General features: G+C 20.1%; 1 protein-coding gene across 6 annotated transcripts in view; it reads left to right on the top strand.

Annotated features, from left to right (window-relative positions):
• Positions 1–24,396, top strand: part of LOC108002378 (voltage-dependent T-type calcium channel subunit alpha-1G) — a 198,385-nt gene that overhangs the window by 129,626 nt on the left and 44,363 nt on the right. For 4 of the 6 annotated variants that reach the window (XM_062081494.1, XM_062081495.1, XM_062081497.1 and 1 more), the window contains 2 exons: positions 2,180–2,331; positions 3,611–3,814. In XM_062081494.1, coding sequence (XP_061937478.1) covers positions 2,180–2,331; positions 3,611–3,814 — 356 coding nt within the window. Of the gene's footprint in view, positions 1–2,179; positions 2,332–3,610; positions 3,815–8,303; positions 8,425–24,396 lie in introns of all 6 variants that reach the window. The other 2 variants (XM_062081496.1, XM_062081498.1) reach the window with 1 other exon arrangement.

Genomic DNA, 24,396 nt, shown 5'->3' with positions numbered 1-24,396 from the left:
GATCAGTGCTTCATTGTTAAAAATTTAGCAATAAATTTTATCAATAGGTAAGTTGTATTTACAATTCTGTATATTTACGATCCTTTGAAATATCGGAAGAGAAGTGGTATTACTGTCGAGGTAAAGAAGTTGTAAATTGTGTTTAGGAACAATCAGCTGACTTGGTCTTTTCTGATCACCATATATTTTATTGTTACAGTACTTTTTAAATGAAACATAATTTAAAAAGAAAAGATATATAAAAAATAATTGAATTTAAAGAAAAAATTATTTAAAGAAAAGAAATACTATTTAAAGGAAAGTAAAAGAAATTTATTAAAAAATAGTAAAAATTTAATATAACAAAATGAGATATATATTCATAAAATAATATATCCATAAAATAATTATATAAGAATAATTGATAAAATTTTATGAAAAAGTTATTTTATCGTAAAGAATGAAACACAGTTATGTTCAGAATTATATCCAATATTTTAATTAAGAATTAATAATTATTATAAAATAGTTAAATGATTAATTAATTATAATTAATAATAAAAATTTATATTTAAATATAATATTATAATATTATAATATTAAAATTTATATAAATAAATATTCTGTAAAAAATATGTAATGAAATAAGTATCATGGATTAAATAAATTTTCAATTCAGATTATTAATAATTCAAGTTTCTCTTTGATATGAAACTAATATTTGGAACTGTCTTCACAATCAATTCCAATCAATTATCTTTGGTCGTTTAGTATTCATTTAATATAATAAAAATTCATACATATATCTAATAGAATTCTAATAGAATTAATATTAATAATTATAAATCAATAACTAATTTCATCAATCGATTAAAATAAGTCTAAATAGTAGTTTAATAAAGTAAGTAGTTTAATAAGTCTAATAATAAATTTAAATACAAACATAAAGTTAATTATTATTTACTTAGATTTTGAAAATTATAAATAATAAAGATGAGAAAAAAAATTTTTAAATTCGAGAATTTTACAGAATATAAGTTTCCCAGTATTTTAGACCTATTAAAAACACGAGAATATTTAAAATAATAATTAAAATAATAAATTCATTCATAAAAACAAAAATTTTTGTTTAATGTTTTTAATGTTAAATTTAATTTTTTCATCAGTACATGAATTTTAAGTTATAATAATATAATAAGTTATAATATTTAATAAGTTATAAGTAATAATCTTTTGATCTTTGATTTTACATATAGGGAATATTTCGGGAATAATCGTTTTTGTTGTTTGAAATCGCGTCATCATGGAAGTCATCTTGTTAGTGTTACTGACACGTAACAATATACATTCAAAACTAGGATAGCTATATTCTACCTTTATTTATCTCTTAATCTTTGACACATAGTTCACTTCGAACTGTCGAAATTCTGTCATTTGCATGTATACACATTTACATGAAATTTCCGTCTTTATATGCATGTATTATATTTATCAGATAAATAATCAGTGATAAATTATAGAGAGTTTTAATTTAATCGGGCGATCTTTAAATTTAATTGATTCTAAATGAAAAATTAATATACAAAATTAGCAATTGATGCTTATTGAGTTATAAACAATAACAAATTAATATAATTAATTTAAAAACAATTAGATTTTAAGATATCTCTATCTTTAAATTATTTTTGTTTTATCTTTAAATTGGATATAAATGGATATAAAATAATATTACAAGAACTGATATTTTTGCATATTTTTATTTTTGCTTCGATATCTAGAAATGATCTTCTAAGGATTGCATTGAATATATTGATACTTGTTTATTGGAGTATATAAATGAATATTTAAATATTGAGTACAATTTATTTTAATTATATAATTTCAAATTTGTGATTGTATAATTTTCTGGGTAAAGTAATATTTGAAATAATAAATATAAAATATTTTTTTAAAATGTATTGCAAATAAAATAATGTAGCTTTATATTAATTGATAAAGATTCAAAAAAGTTATAATAAAATCAATAACTCTTTAAACATTTACAATAAATTCCTATTCTCACAAATAATAAATTTAAACTAATAATAGTATAGTTAACAAGCGTAATTCGATGTTGTAAGACAAGGGGTTAATTAATGTTTCATAGTTAAATATGTTTATTGAATATATGGTATTTTTTTTTCTGTTCATTGGTCGACAGCCAGAGCAATTGACTATAGTAGTTGAGGTAAGCAATATTGTATTTTCGGCCGTCTTTGCTGTGGAAATGTTGCTCAAGATAATCGCAGAAGGTCCATTTGGATACATAAGTAATGGATTCAACGTTTTCGATGGGGTTGTTGTAGTGCTCAGGTATGTAAAAAAGTAATTATTATTTTTTAATAATATCTATTAATGATTATGAATAATGAAAAATGAGTTAATTTTTATAATAAAAATTAAAAAATTAATTTTATAAAAAATGAATTATTTTTATATTTTTATAATTAATATTATTTTCGATTATGATATTTCCATAATTTAAAGTAAATAAAATTTTGAAGATAAAGTCAGTTTGAAAATTTTCATATTTTTCATATTTTGATGAAATAATATTAATAATACAATTAATTTAAATAAAATAATTGCAAAATTAGCTTGAAAAATAAAAGATGAACAATGAGAATACAGTAAAAAATATCTTTAACAAGACATCTAATTATAAAATAAAAATTAATTAATATTATTTTTTACGTATTTTTTTGTCTTTTTTTATAAATTTTTTATTTATTATTATTATTTTTTTATGAATATCAGAAACAATTTCAATGTTCAAATGTTCAGCATAAAAGCTATTCGCGTTGACACGAATCTCATAAAAAATTCCTTTAAAGCAGTGTTTCCCAATTTTGAGTTATAATATGTAAAATTCAAATAATATGTTTCTATCTTCTCCTAAATAAAGCAAAATTTAAAAAATATGATTATTAGTATAATAATTTTGTCTTTATTAAGCAAAAGATTGTCTTAATATTTGTATAATTTATATATCAAAATATATTATGAATATTCTATTCCATAATTTTAATATAATAATATCATAATATTAATAAAATTTAATTTTAATGTAACAACATTAACATATTATTATATAATATAACAATTCTATTATATTATATAATATAATATAACAATATTATCATATTATTATATTAAAATTAAGGGATATAATTTTATATAATCTTGAAATCATTTCTCATAAATGTCAATAATAATAAATAATATTTCAATTGAATTTCTGTTTAGATTTTAGAATCATTTTAATTGATACGATTTTATTGTTCTATTAATTTTAAAAAATATAATTTATTTTTTAAACTAAGGAATTAATTAAATATTATTACCTAACTATGAATTTAAATTTAAAATATTCATATTGATTTATATTTAAAAAAAAATAATAATCTTGAATTTTTAGAGTTTTAAAATAACACGAATTTCAGATTCGAGTTTTGCGAAACTAATAAATTTCTGGGTTGTTAAATTAATTGGCAATTTCTTAGAAAAAATTTTTGCAATCGATAAGTTGGGAATCACTGCTCGAAAGAATTTCAAAGAGGAGGAAAAATCCGATTTTCTGTTGAACATCTAGCGTGGTGGAGATTTGTCAAGCATTCGTTGAGGAGAGAGGTGGCAGTTCCGGGCTGAGTGTGTTGAGAACCTTCCGATTACTCAGAATCCTGAAATTGGTGCGTTTTCTACCAAACCTTCGACGACAATTATTCGTGATGCTGCGCACTATGGATAACGTTGCCGTATTCTTTTCCCTTTTAGTACTTTTCATCTTTATATTCAGGTAAGTTGTTCTTTTTTATTTTTAGCCAACAAGTGCTCGAAAATTATATCGCAGTTCTCAAGCCAAATATTGATCGGCCCATAAAAATCGGAGATGCACGATTCAAGCATCGCGGTTCGCGCATATCGTGGTCCCAAAATATTAAATGTACATATTCGTAAGCGCGTTTCGTGTTCACGGACGCGGATTAATGTCGCGTGTTTAACTCCTGTTCAAATAATCATCTCATATCAGCATAACCGTTTGCATGACCGCCAAATTGAGAATCACTGGATTATCGATAGATTTATTACGGATTGTGGAGAGACTATTTATCAAGAAAAAAGATCGTTAAGTGTCAACGAGATCACGAATCAACATTTGAAAATTGTCACGTGATCGATAAAGTGTCAGTCGGTAAAGTCGTATATGTTCGTATATGCTCATGAAATATGCGAGTCGCGTTTCATCCGTCTATGTCTCGTTGACATTTATTGTATTTTGAGAATCTTGTCCGCTTCCAAGCTTCCACAGGAGCTGGGGCTTGTATGTCACTGTTCTTCGAACATGAAGTGTATTAGGTGACTATGTCTTCCGTTTAATACTCCTTTGTCTTTTTTCTTCTTTATGCGCTTTTTTATCTTTTCTCACGACATATGGATCGCCGCATAAATTGCATCTCACATATATATATATATAATAGATGACCGAGTCGCTGCAGCAGTTCTCGTATATTTATTACTACCGACATTGTTGCGTTTGCGAGCAGCGTTTTCTAACGTTGTATTGGTAATGATGATGGGTGTTTGTTGGCACGTCTAAAAAGGGGTGTCTTGTTGGCCCTTTCTCATGGCTTGAGGCATCGAACATGTATATTATTACATTATATTTTTCTTTTTTCTATTTTTTTTCTCTATATTTTTTTTTTAAATTACAATTTTGATATTAGAGGACACCTGTTATACATATGAATATTTAAATGAATATATATATACGTATATGAATATATATATATCTTCATGTGTGCATGGTGCTTTTATTTAGCGACGAGTATGACAGCTATATGTATATATATATATATATATATATATATATATATATATATATATATATATATCTACTATTATTTATTAATTATTTATGTATTCGTACGTCTTTTTTCTTATTATATTCTGCCCCATCTCTCCCTTTTTTATGCTGTGTACTATCTTAAATGCCTAAAAAGTGCGCCTCGGTGTGGTCATCGATATTAGACAGCTTGCGAATGAATAATATTGTATCTTTTTCGGTTATTTCATTATGCTCACGGCCTTTTGCTATATATCGTGATTTATAGCGTTTCAAGGTCATCCGTCGATCGATCGTTCACCGCAATTTGCCATAGGCTACGTGTTATTTTTTTGGCCATCACTATGTACGATGCAGATATGAATTTTTAACCCTCGTGGTTCAATGACTGGATCATTTTTGACTTAGTTAACTCTAGTAGTTAGAAACAATGTTATTCAATAAAGAATTAGATAAGTTTCACTTTAATTTTAAATTGAGTATGGACTCAATTTTAATTCAGTATTCTGCGATCTATACTTCGAGGATTTAATCTGCGGATTTTGTTTCAAGTATTGCATTATTATATATTTTTTTTGTTTAATTTTTTTCTGTCTTTTTGATTTTTGAACTATTTGATGAAAAAATGTGCAAAAAGCATCAGCTGCTATGCGATAGCTATGCGATAGGTGTGAATTCGTTCCATTTCAATATATACTATCGGCCAAAAACATGACTATTATTGTTATTTTTTTATGGCAAATTGTGATCAATTATGTGTGCATTGTGGCATACTTGTTTCAACAATTTATGATTGAAATATTATGAATTAATAAATCAAGTTTTGACATTTGGTAAAAATGTTTTTGAAGTATGAAAATATTAAGTATAGATATAAATTTTATATTTTTAATTTTATATTTTATATTTTATATTTTATATGTATATTTATAATATATATCTAAAATTTTATTTGAAATAACAAGGAAAAGTCATAATTTCTTATTTCAATAATTTTACAATTTTATTAGTTAAATTTAGTTTATTAATTTAAAAATCATTTCTAAAAAGTAGCTTTATTTTATATAAAATCAAATACAGTGAAATTCTTATATATGTAAAGTTCATATGGATAATAACAAATATTATATGTACATTTTATGTAACTATAGTTATTAATTAGGTACTCTTATTGAAAAAACAATTTATAATAAAATATGACAAATTACAAATAATAAGCGAAATAAAGAAATAAAAATAATGAAATAATTATAATTATATAATAACAATATAATAATATCTTTTTTGATAATTTTCATTTCTGAATGAATTTTAGAATTTTCTTAGAATTTTTTATTTTTTTCAAATTAAAGGTAACTATCAATATAAACTACAAAAAATTTCACTTAAAATTGCTTTTAAATAATTTTTTATCTATATTAATGCACAATTTCATTTTAATTTAATGTTAAATTAATCATTTTTCAAAAAATTTTAAGATATCAAATAATTTGGATTTTAATATTATTATTTAGTTTTTAAATAAATTTTTAATAATACTTTTATTATTTTATTCATTATAATTTAATCAAAATTTGATTTAACAAATTCATTGATTGGAACATTATATAAAAAATTAAAATATACATATAGAAAATATTTGTTTCATTGTTAATTCTTAATTTATTGTAATAGAATTAAAATTCTTAATTGATTGAAATTAATAATATTTCGTTTCGTTATAATATTTGTTTTGCAAATATAAATTAATATTACGGGGAACTTTTAAACTTTTATTTTTATGTTGAAATTTGAATTTGTATATGAAAAACATTCGAATTCAACATTGTCACAATTTTTATTTGTAATAAAACAATTAATAAAAAATGAATTATATTATATCCAATTTACTTCAAGTTTTAAATTAATATGCAATAAATATCATTTAATATAATGTTTAATCGCTTATATATATTCTAAATGATTTCATAAAATCAATATGCAATATTCTAATAATTTTCATATATTTAAATAATAAAAAAATAATATTTATTTTATAACGTAATACTATTTGTCTTTTGATTTTTTATTCATTTCATTTTTTTCTTATTATATAATAAATGCGTGTATTAATATAATAAAAACGGAAATTATATGAAAAATTATTTTCATGAATCTTTCTAATAAAAAATCATTTAATTTGATAATTGTTTAAGTACTAAAATAATTTTAAAAAATATAATATTTATTAAATCTGACATCTTATATGTATTATTATATAAGATGACATATTATTTATGTAATCATTTTTTCAATATTTTTCTAATAAAAAATCATTTAATTTGATAATTGTTTAAATACTAAAATAATTTTAAAAATATAATATTTATTAAATCTGACATCTTATATGTATTATTATATAAGATGACATATTATTTATGTAATCATTTTTTCAATATTTTTGAGCAATAATTTTTCTATAAAATTTTATTAAGAGAATTTATTTTTATTTATAAGAACTTTTTATATTTATAATCATTAAATACATAAAATTTATAATAAAAAAAATAAAGTATAAAAGTATAAAATTTTTTTCTATACTTAATATAATAGTTGAATTTAATAATTTTATTATTATTTAAAATTATTTAAACTTGTGTTAAATTTTATGTAAAACTAATATTTCTAAAAAAAAATATTATTTCGGAAAAATATTATTTCTAAATTTAATTAAAATATTTTAAATTAAATTAAATATTGATTTTTCTATAGATTAAATTTTTTATACTTTTGGCTGATAGCGTATATCATTATTTAAAAATTTTCCAATAAAATTAATAAATAAAACCATAAAATAATTGGTATTTTCTACATTTTCTTCTTACTTAGATTTTAATTTTAGATTTTAATTAAAAAGAAAATAAAATGATCAAATTTTTAAATTGTATCAATAAAATCACATGCAATTAAATAATCATAATCGTACACAATTATAATTGTAATAACAAAATAGAAATTTGCAATAAATTTATTTTTTCATGAAAATTTTATATGCTTATTTTTTGCAAAAAAAAAATATTCACTATAATAATTTAAACGAAGATTTATGTTAGTATGTATTACTTAATGCGTTATAAACTTATATATATACTTAATACGACGTGCGCACCGTCATCAGGCTTTTTAAACAATTATTCGTTAAGTGACTCGATTTATCTTATTTAATAGAGAGAATTTCTCTTCTTTGTTTTTTCTTTCTCTCATTTAAGTTTTTTTTTCCATTTACTCATCCTCTATCCATTTTCGTTCCACCTCCTCGCCTATTTATATCCTTGATTCTTACTACTTTTCTTTTTTCTCTCTTCCCTTTTCTCTCTACCGTACTACATATATATATCTATCTATCTATCTATCTATATATTTACGGATAAGGAAGTACATTGCACGTTTCGTTGTGTTGTAGTATTCTCGGGATGAACCTGTTTGGTTGCAAATTCTGTGAAACGATGAAAGGCAGCTCTGACGTCGAGTGTGATAGGAAAAACTTTGACTCGTTACTCTGGGCTATTGTGACAGTATTTCAGGTACCTACAAAGGATACTTTTCCACGTATCTCTCTCGAGGGCTTTTTTTTCTCTATAGTGTATATTATATATTATATATTATATTATATATATTTATATTCGTATACATATTAACGTTACACATGCATCCACATATGCTATAAGTTATTTTATATATGTGTATATATGTATATATACATATATGTTCCATATACAATACATATAAATACGTGTGATATATATATATATATATATATATATATATATATATATATTACATTTGTCATTGAAATGACGAAATCTTCTCGACTGCAGACCGTGTGTCATCTACTACGATTTATGATTTCGCGAGACCTTAAGGTAATGTATGAGAGATACATACACGAACAGAAACGAATAATATTCTTATGGCATGCAGCCGTATTGAGGTAGGAGGAGGCCACGGATCATTCGAACGACCAAACCAGATGATGATGATGATGATGATGATAATGATGATGATGTTTCTTCGCTTTTTTTTACTCATCTAATACGCAATCGCTGCTTAGCGAGAAAATGCGTTTTAAAATGCGCGCCCATATTTGCCATCGCAGCGCGTCGAGCTAGCCCTCGGATATAATGCTTTCGCTACTTTCGATTCTTTTGCGTATCTTGCTTCTGCTCATAAAGTTCCTTTACGCGGTTTCTATTTGTATCTTACGCGAATTGAATTAATTTCGATGATTTTTACATGATTCTAAAATATTGAATGAAAGGAATGAAAGAAAAAAGGAAGAATAATATTAATATTAGTTTTTTTTTCATATTAATATTATCATATTAATATGTATACGTCTATAGAATGCTTCGTTTAAGATATATTAAATAAAATACTTGAAAAATATAATATAATACTCATGAAAAAATATTTTAATATAAAAATTATTTGATTTAAAAGAGGACATCATATTGTGCAAATAATTTTTTTTTTGCTGATTGAATAATGGAGAAGATTTTAAGATTTTAATTTTATTTTTTTAATGAAATTATATAATTTTGAATGCATTAATCGATTTATATGTGTTCGATTTTTTTTATAAAAAAATTAAAAATATTAAGGATGTAAAATATTAAAAACAATTTTTACAAATTTCGATTAAGAAATATGTTCTAAATCAATAGTTTTTATAAGCAGATTAATATTTATACTTAAATAAATCAAATGCATTCAAAATTATATAGTTCTATTTAAAAAAAATGAAATTGAAATTTCTCTTATCAATCGATTTACAAAAAAATTTTTTGCATATTTATGTTTTTTTTTTATTAAAATACTTTTCTGATAATATTAATTATTTATAAGATATATATATTCGATTAAACAATTAATTAACAATTAAACGAAACTTGTATATTATTAATGCATAATTTTTTGTTTGTTATTTTAAGGAATATATAACATTTTATGTTTAATCCAATTATAATTTTAAAAATTATTGTTATGTTGAAGTTTTTTTTATAGGTGTTGAAAGTTAAATATTTTAGTAAATTATTTTGTTTTTATGTATATTATTTATTTATATAAAGAGATGAATGAAATTAGATGATAATTATATGGAAATTTCTATTAAATAAATCAGTAATTTAAAATAGAAAATATTGATATTACGAACATTTTTGTGCAAAAAATTAATAGCAAAAGTTAAAATTACTTAGAAAAAAAATTTTAAAAATGAATTTAAAAAATGATGCAAATAGAAGAAATTATAATATATATACATAAAATAGAAGAAAAAATAAAATAGATATTCTAGATGTCTCTAATATATTATATTATGAAGTTATAATATTTAATTAAAAATTGATTTTCTATCCTCCATATTTTTCTATAATGGAAAATAAATTCTATAAAAAAAATATAATATATAATTTTTGATAATCAATTGGTCAAAATAATTTCAAAATATATAAATAAAAAATTTTCGAATTGAATTTAAAATGTAAATTATGAATCTATAATGAATTTAATTTAAATTCTCATATTATATTTTAATAAGAATATATTTTCTTCTTCTAAATCCATATTTTGTGTTTCATAACTTCAATAATAGTTTTACTCAAATTTATTGCAACCTGTAGAATAGTAGAAAATAATTACAAATAGTTAAAATGTTTTAATAAATATGAAATTTCATTATCACATGATAACAATCTCGATTATTAAAAAGGAAACAGATTCGCGTAATAAACATTTAGAAACCGTTTAAGAAACATGCTGATAGTCAACGAATGAAAGATCTTACATCACATCTTACAAATACAAATACATTTTCTTCTTTCTTTCGCAAAATAAAATCCGAACGAAATCGCCACAATTGCTTTTGATCAAATTTATTCTCGTTCCGATAGTCCACGATGCCTTTGACCGAATAATTTTCTCTCGATCAAATAAATATCTGTGATATAAGCTCTTTGCTCGCAAGAAACGCTGAGTCGTCGCATCTTGTGTACAAACAGCAATTTGTATCGAGGAAATGCTTCGCATTTGTTTATGTTGAGTGTTCTTGTTGTGGTCGTCGCAAGTTGCATAAATTTTCACTTATAATAGCTTGCTATATATAATAGCCACGATTTTTTCCCCACAATTTCTTCTCTGACATGAAATGAAGTGACAAGCTACTGACATTTCTTTTTAGCATTCTGGTAGAAGGTTGTTAAGAATTTTCTCCGTAAACTGGAGATATTGTTTTGAATTGTCGCATCAGCATAGATGGAAAATACCAACCATTTTTTTTTTATTTTTCTTTCTTTCTTTCTTTTTTTTTCGTATCAGCGTTTTTTCAAACTTTGATCGCTTTTACTTCGATTGATCGTACGCTCGTGCCGTGCATGTTAATTATTATCGTTCACATTTTATATACGTTTTGCATGCTGATATGTCCTCCCAAAGTAATCGTGTTAGTGTTGCTACTTCTCATCGCTGTTAATCCTGATCGTATTTCAATATGCACACATTTCCTTACAATATCTACATTCGATCATATGACATTCCGTTACACTGTAAAAAACGGCAATCCGAATTATAAATATGATACATATATTTGGCCGATTGACGCAGGGATCTCTAACTTTTTTGATGGTATTTTTCACCGGTGAATTTTGAAATTCTTATTTTTACTTTGTGATAAAATAATGCGTATTGAAAATGAGGAATTTTTAAAGAATTGAAGTATTCATTGAGATAAAAAATATTTGATATAAAATTTAAAATCTATTTTTTGAATAAAGTAGTTTAATTTCTATAACTTAACTTTGGTAGATTGGATTAACATTGAATTAATAATATTAGATAAAATTTATAAGATTATAATTTGAAATCGATTTATCTTGAAGTAAAATATAATTTGTTATTTGTAATAGTTGAATCATGAACAACTATAATAATTTAGATTAGATTTCAGGATTTAAATGGATTTATTTTAAAACATAATTTCGTATTTTCATGCTATTTAATACTGAATTCATATTTATTAATTATAAATAATTACAAGTTTAATTAGAGATTTTATATATTATATATTTATATATTTAAATTTATATATTATATTATATATATATATATTATAATATTTAAATATTATGATATTATAATAAAATCAATGTCTTGGAATAAAATATAGTTTTATATTTATAAGTAATTATGAACTTAGTATTATTAGACATTATTATTAAGATATTAAGATATTAAGAAATTAAAAAATTTTTTATGTAGATGATTTAACTAAACTATTTTAAAATTATATATATATTTCTATATCAAATTGTTATATTATATTTTTTAATCTAAATTATTTATAATATTAGAGAGTGAATTATATTTTGCAATAACACATTAAATATAAATATTCATATATATCAATATTTTCTATAAAAAAATAAGAAAGCATTAAACTATACATTGAAAAACTATTAGTTTCAGAAATATTTTATATTTAATTTTATAAAATATATTGTATGAAAGACAAGGAAGGAATAAAAAGAATTTTGTGTTTCTTGTCTTTTATATCATAAGTTTTACAGAATTAACATTAAAAATTTAATATAAAAATACAAAATTAAAATATTTCTTAAATTAATACTTTTTTAACATAAATAAGTTAATAATTTTTTTATAAAGAATCAACATGCATAAAAAAAATGATTTCATTAAAAAAAATAAAGATAACTTTAAGACTGAAACTTTTAATTATTATTTTAATTAAAACTTATAACCTATTTATATTGAATAATTTTTGTTCATAAAATTTTATTTATAAAATTTTGATTTTATTATTTATACATTTTATTATAGTAATTGAAATATATTATTTATTTTTTTATAAATACATCACATTATATTTGTTGACAAATAAATCAGATATAACAGAGAGTAAATCAAGCTGATTAAATCTTCTAATAAGAAGATAATGTATTAAATATCTATATAAACTTTTGTTTTGTACAAAATATATTGATTCTTGAATTTATGAAATATTTTTTATTTATTTTGATGAATTTTAAAATTTTCAAATTCTTTGTAATAAAATAATTTAATAATATGAAGAGTTAAGGAACACAAAAATTTAAAAAATTATAAAATTTTATATACCTATAAATTAAATAAACTAATTTAGTTTATTCATAACAAAGAATTTTTTTGTATCTATAATGCATTTTTAAAAAAATTAAATTATTGCATTTATTGTATTTTTTTTAGAATTTTTTTAAAACTAATTATAAAATTAATTTTCAAAGAAATTAAACTATTCCAAAACTATTCTTATTCTATTTTTAAAAAAATTAAATTTTTTTATTTCGTTTTATTCATTTGATATGAAGATTTATGGTTTCGATAAATATGTATTAAAATAATGACAATACTTTATAATAAATTTAAACTTCATTAAGATTTAATAACTATGATTATGACTATGATAAATAATATATGAAATGTAATTTATTTAAAAATTTATATTATTTATATCATTTCTTTATATTGGTAATGATATGATTAAAAAAAAATACATATATAAAATAAACATTTAAAAAACTTTTATTCTTAAAAAATAATTTTTTTTAATTTAAACTTAATTAAATTAATTATATTAGATTAATTAATTTGTTATATAATCTTTGAATCTAATTATGAAAAATCTCGTAAAATGCGTTTGAAACAATTATTATTGTTGTTGTTGTTGTTATTATTATTAATTATTATTGTTATTATTATTTCTATCTTTATCTTCTTTATTTCTTTATTACATTAGTTGTATAACATGAAAATAATATAGATAAATAAATTATTATACGGTATGAAGTTTATTCAAACAATTAAGACAAAGTTGATTTTTTTCTTATATTATGTTGTTATCAATATCAAGAAATGATATATTTCTTAATATATTTTCTATTAAACCATGTTTTTGAAGATAAACATATTAAAATGATTATTTATAGATCTTTTTATTTCAATTCGTCGTTTATGATTACAATTTCATACTATAAAAAATTATTAACAACTTACTTGAAATTATTAATTATATTTGATGAGAAAATTAATTTACTTAAAAAATTATTTCTTTGATTTTTATTTTATCATTATATATTTTTGTTATAATTATTATTTCTAATAAATTTATTTTTTGTTATAATTATTTTTTTTACGATTGTATCTAATATTTTCGTTACATTCATATTGTTCATAAATATTCATAACAATTATTATTATAATTTCTATGTTACTGCGAATTTGCATAAACATCCGCATGTGTATATATGTGTATCCTCGTCATGTGTACATATTCTCATATTTTGTTATATATCTCACTGTCGTCAAACAGTTTATTATATTTGCAGTAATTATTAATTCTTGATTTCCATATCAAATCAAAAATTATAATTATAATTATATTATAATTATAATATTATTAATTTTATTTTCATGGAAACAAATAGAATTGGAGAGTTATATCCAAAGTTCATTCGCCAGTAAAATATATGATATCCATTCTACCGTATCGCTCTGTGTAAAGAAAAATATAGAAGTGATGGAAGAGGTAGAAAATTTTGATTTTTTGATTTTTTTCTGAATTTTTTTTTTCCTATCCTAACGATTATATATAAAGACCAATAAATCTACGTAAAAGATTCCATCCATTCTATAACGATTATGTTTTGATAATAAAAATATATAGAGTTATAAATCTTAAAAAAAATCTGAAAATATAAATTTTAAAATCTATCGTTTTCCGGATATTTAATCTTTAATTACTTTTGTTTTGTGAATTGATTCTTTTGTTATAAAAAATAATGTAACAATTGGAAATGTATTTTTATTTGTACAGTAATATTCAATCGATTATCAAAACGTTTGAATATTTTAAAATCTAAATTAAAACGAATATTAGCCAATTATAAGAACTAAATATATATATATCTTCAGATTTTTTGTTTTTAATTTTCTGTAGCAGTATGTGATATTTATACGATCTTCATAGTTAACTATAACTTTTAATAATCATAAATGTACAGTTAATATGACATTAAAACTTATAATCTATTAATCTACTAAAAAAAAAGGTTATATAAATAAATTTTAGTTTAAATTTTTAATATATTATTATTATATTTTATTATATTATTATATTATATTATATATTATATTATAAATTATAAATTTTTATTATATTATTATATTATTTTATTTATTATATATATATATTATATATATATTTATATTTATATTTTATTTATTATATATTTATTATATACATATATATATATGAAATTACAAAATAAAATGTAAAATTATATAAATATTATGTAATAATATTTATAACATTTTTTAATTATTACAGAATATGATATGAGAAATTTAGTTAAACTATTAAATGTTAAATATTTAAAGTCTATTACACATAATACAATTATTAATTCATTATTATTACAAAAAGTTAGAAAAATAATTATTTTATAATTATTGAGGACATATAAAAGAATAAATATTTTCTAAATAATTTCATTCCAATTATAAAAAGATTAAAAAGGCATTAAGGGTTATTGACTTATATGAAATCGATTTAAAATTATGTATATATTATATTTTTTATTTTTATTATTGTGTACAACTATGTAAAGTAATTTATTTATTTTAAAATTTCATATTTTTATCAAATAATTTGAATTATATTTTTATATTTTTTAAATTTGTTAATGACTTTTCATGAAAAATATTTTATAAATTTCGAAATGGTTTTATTTTAAAATTATAAAAATGAGAATCGAATATTTAAATATTATAAATTTTAATAATTTTAGTATGTATCATAAAGAATTAAATAAAATGAAATAAATAAAGAAATAATACTTATAAGTAATATTTATCTATATTTATACTTCACATTCTTTTTCTTTTATTAATGTTTCATATTTCCAATTCCATTAAAGAATATTTTTGAGTGTAAACTATTGTTAATTTAGAATAAAGTTTTCTTTTTCAAATATTTAAAAAGAAGATTTTTTGTCTATTTCGCAATTAGTCTTTTTAAAAATAGAAAATGGAAATGAAAATTTTATTTAATAAATGCTTTTCAATTGATCTATATACAATTAAAAAAATTATAATTAAATAATTGTTTCCTATTTTTATCTTAAATATAAATATAAATTGATTTTTATAAATTATTTCAAATTTTATCAATTATTTCTTACATATGATTGTCCATTTTATAATATTCAAATTTTTGAAATATTCCTTAAAATAGCATTTATTATTCAAGCTAATATTTAACCAGGTAATTAGAGAGATGATATATCTTTCTTTACTCTATCCATTAGGAATATATACTCGCAGTTTGGACGGTCACGCAGTAGTAACTTTTCTCGACCGTCTCCGTCATAGCCAGAAAGTTAAACCTTCTTTGCTTGTATACTTTGTGTACAAATGCGAGTACTTAACATTCCTTTATGAAAAGAATATGTGATATACAGATGATTTTATCTTTTTGTCCAATATATTACAATATATTTTTTGCCATGTAATGTAATATAATATAATATAATATAATATAACATATCGTTTTTGGATAAATAATAACAAAAATATATCATGATTAATTTTGGAATATAATATATTAATGATAAATTAAAAAAATTAACAATAATAAAAAGAGTAATAACAAATTTTTTAAAAAAAATTTATATTTTTTTATGGATAATTCTTTTTATGTTTAGAATTTGAGTAAATTATTGTAAATTATTATAACGGTATAATATACAATGCTATTTTCACTTGCAATGAAATTATTATTATTATATCATACACTCATTGAAACCATAAATTATAAATCATAGTTTTTCTATATATTATTTGAAATTAATAGCAAAGATTAGTTTTCAGGTAAACTAATTTAATGAATTATTCTGTATATTTTTCTACAAGAATGTATGTACCTATAAAATATATCAAAGAATATTAAACAAGTATTTTTCATGATTAACATGCTATTACAAAAAAATGTTATTTAAATATTCATTTATATATTATTCCAATCATCATTGGAAATTTTAAATAATATTAAATTTATAAAATAGTTTTATAAATGGTATTATATAAAATGGTTTTTTTAAAAATAATATCAAATATGTAATTAGTTCATAAAAATCATTGAAATTGCATTCAATTTTTCTATAGATTTTTAACTTCTAAAAAAATTGATATTTGCTAAAAAATTATTTAGGAAATTATAATTATGTTTTATCATATAATAATTATTACAATTTAATTGTTAAAGTTTAATTATTACAATTTTATGTTATTTAAAAATGTTATTTAAAATTTTATTAGTATAAAAGTTACTTAAAAAAATTATTTTCTATTTTTATTGCATTTTGCATTCCATTAATTCAATATATGTGTATTTGTTTTAATTGTATTTTAAAATGTAAGAAGTAACAATAAATAAATAAATATTATAAATAATCTAATATATATTTATAATATTATAAATAATATATATTAATATCATCTAATATATATTAATATTATAAATAATATTATAAATAACAATTATTCTGTATATTGTATATATTTATTTTTATCAATTTTATTAATATTTTAATTTATTGTCTTAAATATTTTCAATCATCATAAAAATATTTATTAAAATTTTAAATATTCAATATAAATAGTGAATATAAAACTAACGATTTTTATTAAAACTAACGATTTATTTTAAAGATTGATCATTTTATTTATTTCTCATAATTTTAATGATTAACTTCTATTTCTCTTGTTTATTATTTAACTCATGTGAAATCCATTTATCTATTTTCTTTAGCTTCTCTATTTAAATTAAATACACAAATAATAGCTTGCTCTTTTTTGAAATATCATTTATCTTGTTCATGGATTAGTTTCAATAACATTTCTTAAAACATTATTATTGATGGCATATCCTAGTTTTTTTTCAATTCGTTCTGTAATATCATTTAGCTTAAATATTAAATTATCGTTGAAAGTTTTTGACAAAAATTTTGTTCGAATTTTAAATTTATTAATATTTATGCCATACACATTAATATTGCTAAAATTATACAAAAATCATATAAAAATAATTTTTTATGACAATATAGTTCTAAAATTTTTAAACATTTATTAAAATCAATTAATATTATAAATTAATGTATTTTATATTCATATAACAAATTTTTTTAAATAATTTTTTAATAACTCATATATAAATCATATTTAAAATAATTGATTAGATAATTAAAAATTATAATTAAATATAAAAGTAAATTTATTCTAATTTATTTTAAGAATGCAGAAGTATTAATATATTTTGCAAATATAAATTATTCATTTTCGAAAACATCAAAGCAATAAATCAAAATCTCTATCTTAACATAAAATACATTTTTGTAATTCAGACGAGTTATGTCACTCAATTGAATCAATTTTTCCTTATTCTCTTGAGAATAATCCAAATTCGTATTTATGAACAATTAGACGTGACACAATTCTAACTATAATATCGAGAAGAATGTTTATTCAATAAAATAAATTCCAATTTCATCGAAAACAAATCATAAATTAAGAAACCACAGCATGTGGGATCATTTGAAGTTAATTTTGATAGTTAAAGCTTCCTGCGCTATATCGCTAAAAAATAACATAACATGAACTATAAATAACAGAATGGATGAATATTTCAACAATGAAATAATTTCTTACAACCATGGAACAGTACACAAAATAGGATACAATAACGCGTATTGACCATCATGCCATGAATTTTTAACAGTGTAGCACATTTTGAGCCTATCACGCCATTTTTTTCTCTCAGCTAGTTACATGTGGTGTCATTTATGTCTCATATCTGTACATGTTTGTTTATTAAACGAATTCGAATTTTTAAGTTTCATATTTATAAGGAAAGTAATTCAAATTTTAAATTTTAAATTAATTCTAAAAAGTGGAAGAAAAACTCTTTAATTCTTAATAATTGAAATAAGTTTATAATGTTTATAATTTTCTTTCTTATTCCAAGCTTTTTATTTTTTAAATTTATTTAAAAAATGAATCATTTGTATTTCTTTTAATAATCGATTATTCTATCATTTGCTATTTTTCTGATCGATGTAAAATCCTTCGAACGAATATCGCTCATTTCAATTGCTCATTTAGTTTAGAAAATAAAATGATATTACTTCCATTAATCGTTATTTTATATAAAATTTGGATAACTTTCCTTTTTAGTACCTCTAATTCTATATCTAATTCGATATTTTCACACTATTTCTATCATTCTTACTTTGTTTATATTCTCAATCTCTCTATCTCTCTTTGTTCGACTATTCACTTTGTGTTCCAACATGTCCGCGCACGAACATTCGATAAAGAGAATAAAATGATATGTCGCGTAAATATGCGATATAAACGCGTACAGGAGTCTCAATATTCCGGATTGAAAAAATTGGCGCGTGACACATCCGTTGAACCAAAGAAAAATAAAAATAAATTATTTGAAACGAAAAAAAGAAAAAAAATAAAAATGATGAAACCATAAAAAAAAAACAAAACAAAAAAGAGAGTAAGAAGGAAAAACATAAATAAAAAGTACAACCGTCTCCATTCCGTACGATTACGTTACTATTAATATCTCTCCGTTTAGCTGCTGTAGATAGACACCTTTATTATACCCAATACCCAAATATCCATGCTATTCAAATTCCAGATAAACTGTTATTCTAGAAACATATATATGAAATATATAACAACAATATTACAGATACTGCTAATATCGATAGCTAGTGTGTAATTGTGCAACCAGCCGCTGAAAGTTTTAAGATTTTTAACCTTACTTATTATATTTAGAGAAATTATACATTATATTATATATACATATTTATGCTTTGGCGTTACTTGTTTTTATTTTTATTGTTTATGTTCTTTTATTCTCTCCTGGTTTCTTTTTATTCGAATAAACATCAACCGTGACATTCTGCAACGACAGGTACTATATGACTTCTCCGCGGCGGTACTAATATTACTTTTTATTAAATTATAATCGATATAATTGAAATTTTAAAATTGTATTTATTTTTTGGATTAGATATGAACTAATATGAGCAATATGACAATGCGAGATGATTTTGTGCAATAGATTTGTATTTCTAACATAGATATAATAACGAAGTAATATGTTCTCTTTCGAACAATTAATGAGAATGTTAAAATATTTTATTTTCTATTCTCAAAATAACTAATAAGAAAAATTTTGTAAAATGGATCTTGGAATATTATAACTAATTATGTGTAGGTATATATTTGATTTTAAAAACAGGTTAATTGTTTAAAACATATTTTAACATTAAATTTTTAAACCTATTTATGTTGAAGATGTGAGAATATTTATCAAAGGTTTAGTGTAGTAAAAATACATTTTACTAAATATATATTTAACTTTAATGTTAAATATCTTGAATTAATTATTTGGTCTAAAAATAGAATGGCATTATCTTTAAAATCTATTATTGTGTAAAATTTTACTAAAAAGATTAATATTCAAATAAGATAAAAAATAAGAAATTTTAGATTAAAAATATTCATATTTCTAATTAAACAATATATATTTAGAATCTGAAAAGTTATGTGTATAATGTATTATTCGAAATAATGATGATTATTGATTATATTGATAATTGATTATATAATTTAATAAGTCAGAAATAAAAAATAACATTTTTTTTATAACAAATTTTTTATTTTTAAGAAAATTAAATTTGAAAATAGACTAATTTTTGATTAAATATGAATTATTGTAATATTATTTTACATAAATGATAAATATAGAAAATTTTTTCATTTTAAATTGAATATTTAATTGCTTACTTATGTTTAATTTTAATTTTCTTGAAAACGAAAATTTAAATAAAATAAATTTTTTTATATAATATATTATATTTTTTCCTTTTTTTTACTTATAGAATAATTTTACCAATAATTCACTTATATTTAGTTCTAGTGGAAATTCAGTTTTTAACTCAATTTTCTCAAAAATGAATATCAAATGTAAAAATATTATTGTTTTCTTAAGATTTATTTTTGATTTACTTTTGATTTATGCAGAGCAACATTCTATTCATTGATTATATCATTTTGTATATAAAAATATGACGAATTGTACAAAGTCATTAATTATAAATACATCGCATTGTTCGTTGCAAAATGATATTTTGAATAACGGATACTAGTTGATATTTATATACGGAGTATAGAAAGATTGGACAAAAATTTATGTTTAATTTCTATTTGTAAGAATATGTAAAATATATAAAAATACAAAATGTTATAAAATGAGATACAATTTAAATAATTTAACTTATTATTTGTTAGATAAGTAATTTAATACATGTTAGTCTATTATTTTCTTTAAATTTTTGTAATATTCTTTAAAAAAAACTGCATATATCTACATATAACTACATATATAAAAACTATATATCATACATCGTTTATTCTGTATGTAATAATCGTTTATTCTTAAGTTATAATTAAATTAAAATTGACATATTTTTTATAATTACTTTATAAATTTATTCATAATATTTGTAATCATTTATTTATAACAATCATTAATTTTTTAAGAATTTTATTATATTACTAAATATTATTGTTTAAGAATCATTTATAATTATTTTTTTTCTAATTAAATTTCTAATTAAATTCTAATTACTTTCTTTATAATTAAATGAAAGATTCAGAGGAAAAAGAATATAATATAAGTATATAACAAAATCTTTTACTTGAAGAAATTAATAAAAATTAATTTCTATCTGAATAAACTTAAACAAATTTTGTATTTTGTTTTCAAATATTTTATTTCATTTATTAAAGTAGAAATTAAATTGATAAAATTTTTTAATTAAATATAAATTTTGTGTACTATTTTTTATACTTATTTTATTTCTAAAAAAAAGATTATATATATATAATTTATATTTCTTATAAATTCCTCAAATGTAATTTTATTAATATTATATAATAAATTTTATTATTATTAAGTGCCTATATTTTATTTAGAAAATTATTAAAGAATTAATATGTATCTTTTATTTATTTTTATGTATTTGTTTTCATTTATTTTCATTTTAAATAAATATATTAAAATAAATGGAATTAAATTTAATGAATTTATTGGTTTTTTATTTATAAGATATATATATATATTATAAGATTATTTTTGTATATATAATTATTACTACTATAATATAAAATGAATAAATATTTATTATAATATAATAATAGCTTCTTAAAAATATTTATTTATTAAAAATATTAAAAATAATAATGATATTTAATATTTTGATTTTAACTAGTAATGATGTTTTGATCATTTTTAAACGTTTGAAATTTGTGGCAAAATATTACAAATATATAATAAAAGAATATAAAAAAATATAAAAGAATATGCATAAAAGAATTTAATTAAATATCTCAAAAATATGATTTTTAAAATTTTTAAAATTTTGAATTTATTGTTTTAAAATCTTTGTTAAAATTTATTGACAAACATTATTTATTAATATATAAATTTCTTTTCTTGTTCTGAGATATATAACTAATATAAAATTTTGTTCAATCTTTTTGATACATTCTGTTTTAATCAGTAACGTCGATCGTATATCGTAACATGAATCACAATTTTATAAAATACAATACGACAATTTTCCTAGCTGTAATACAAACATCAATATTTTATTTTTACGATAAGAGTCCAAATAATACAATTTTTCTTTCTCAATTTTATTACTATACGTATGTTTTTCTCTTACAATTTGTACACGCAGCTTGTGTAATTATATCGCTTAATAACAATGTATTATAGTATAAGTTATTTGACACACGTTACGCCTTGTTTGTTTTTTCTCTCGTCCGAATACAGGATTACATAGTATTTGTATAAATGAACAGATATCGCCGATCTTGCAGAATGTGACTGTACAAGCTTCGAGTGACAGTTGTTTTCGCTGTTCACCCGATATACCTGCTTATACGCTGCAATCGTGAAATGTCTTCGTTTTTTTAAAGTCAATTTTGATTCGAACTGAATTATTTACCGATTTGATTCGATTATTTTGAATATAAATATAAAACATTGAATATAAAACATCGTTCTTGAATATTTGTTCTCGAATATTCGTTCTCATATTATTAAGCGAACAAATTCTATGTCTTTTTTAAAAAGAAAATTGAATTTTCGTTTTAAATCCCTTAAAATCTTTTCTGATTTTTTGGTTTGATTTAAATGAAAAATATTTATTATTGTTAATTATTAGGCGAACAAATTAATTTTTTGCAACCATGGACGAAATATTTAATACAATGAGAATTACTCTTAGTCCTTAATTAATAGTCTTTAATAATTCTTTCTTAGATGAATGATATTTAAAAATATAGATCAGTAGTAATGTTGTGTTGCAAAATATCTTCATCATATGACATCATATAAATGATATTATGTTATGGAATATCTCATTCATGATTACAAAATGATTAAAAAAATTGAATTTATATTGAAATTGAATTTAATTATTTAATTATTATTATTATTATTGTATTACTATTATTAAAACTCTTTCTCAATATTTGTCAATAATTTGATTTGAATAGTAACATTTGAATTTTAGATTATTATAGATATCAAATGGTTCTTATTAATTCAGTCTCTCTTTTATCTGAAACAGAATTGAATCCTTTCAAGAATATATATCATAATCTAAAATTCAAATGTTACTATTCTAATCTCTACTATACTAATCTCTGGAATAAGTTATATTACTCTACATTTCAAAATCTCTAATCGGCGAAAAATTTAAAATAAAATTTGTATATTTTAATTATTATTCTTATCATATATAATTCTAATTATTATTTTTATAATATTTTTTTTCATGACAGAAAAATATATTCTCTTTTCTTTTATCCAGTAAATTTTATGCAAGATGTTTCAATATAAGTTAAATATAAGTATTTTTTTATTATAATTAAATATTTAAAATTTATGTAATTAAAAAATATAATATAATTAAAAGAAAATTTTTATAAATTTTTTTGATCAAATTTATTTAATATATTTGATAAAAAGTGTTCAAAAATTAAAAAATTTTTATTTATTAAAGTCTTTATTTCTAATATTCTGATAATATTTTGAAAATGTTAACTATCAGTCATTTACATAGATAGTTTCAATTAGGTTTATGTAATTAATTTTATATAAGGCAGTGTCCTTGATTTATCGCTACAGACTAACAGAGATTTATAAGCCCGCGAAATTCAAAGACATTGAATTGCGGTATACAAGATGCAATAGCAATTTTCCACTTCAGAAGACATGATGAATAATGATAATCAGATAATCAGAATTTGCTATTATTTTGCTATTATTTAATAAATAATTATAAGAGCATACT

This window comes from Apis cerana, linkage group LG11, assembly GCF_029169275.1.
Source record: "Apis cerana isolate GH-2021 linkage group LG11, AcerK_1.0, whole genome shotgun sequence".
Classification (NCBI taxonomy): Eukaryota; Metazoa; Arthropoda; class Insecta; order Hymenoptera; family Apidae; genus Apis; species Apis cerana.
This window is presented reverse-complemented; position numbering and strand designations above follow the sequence as displayed.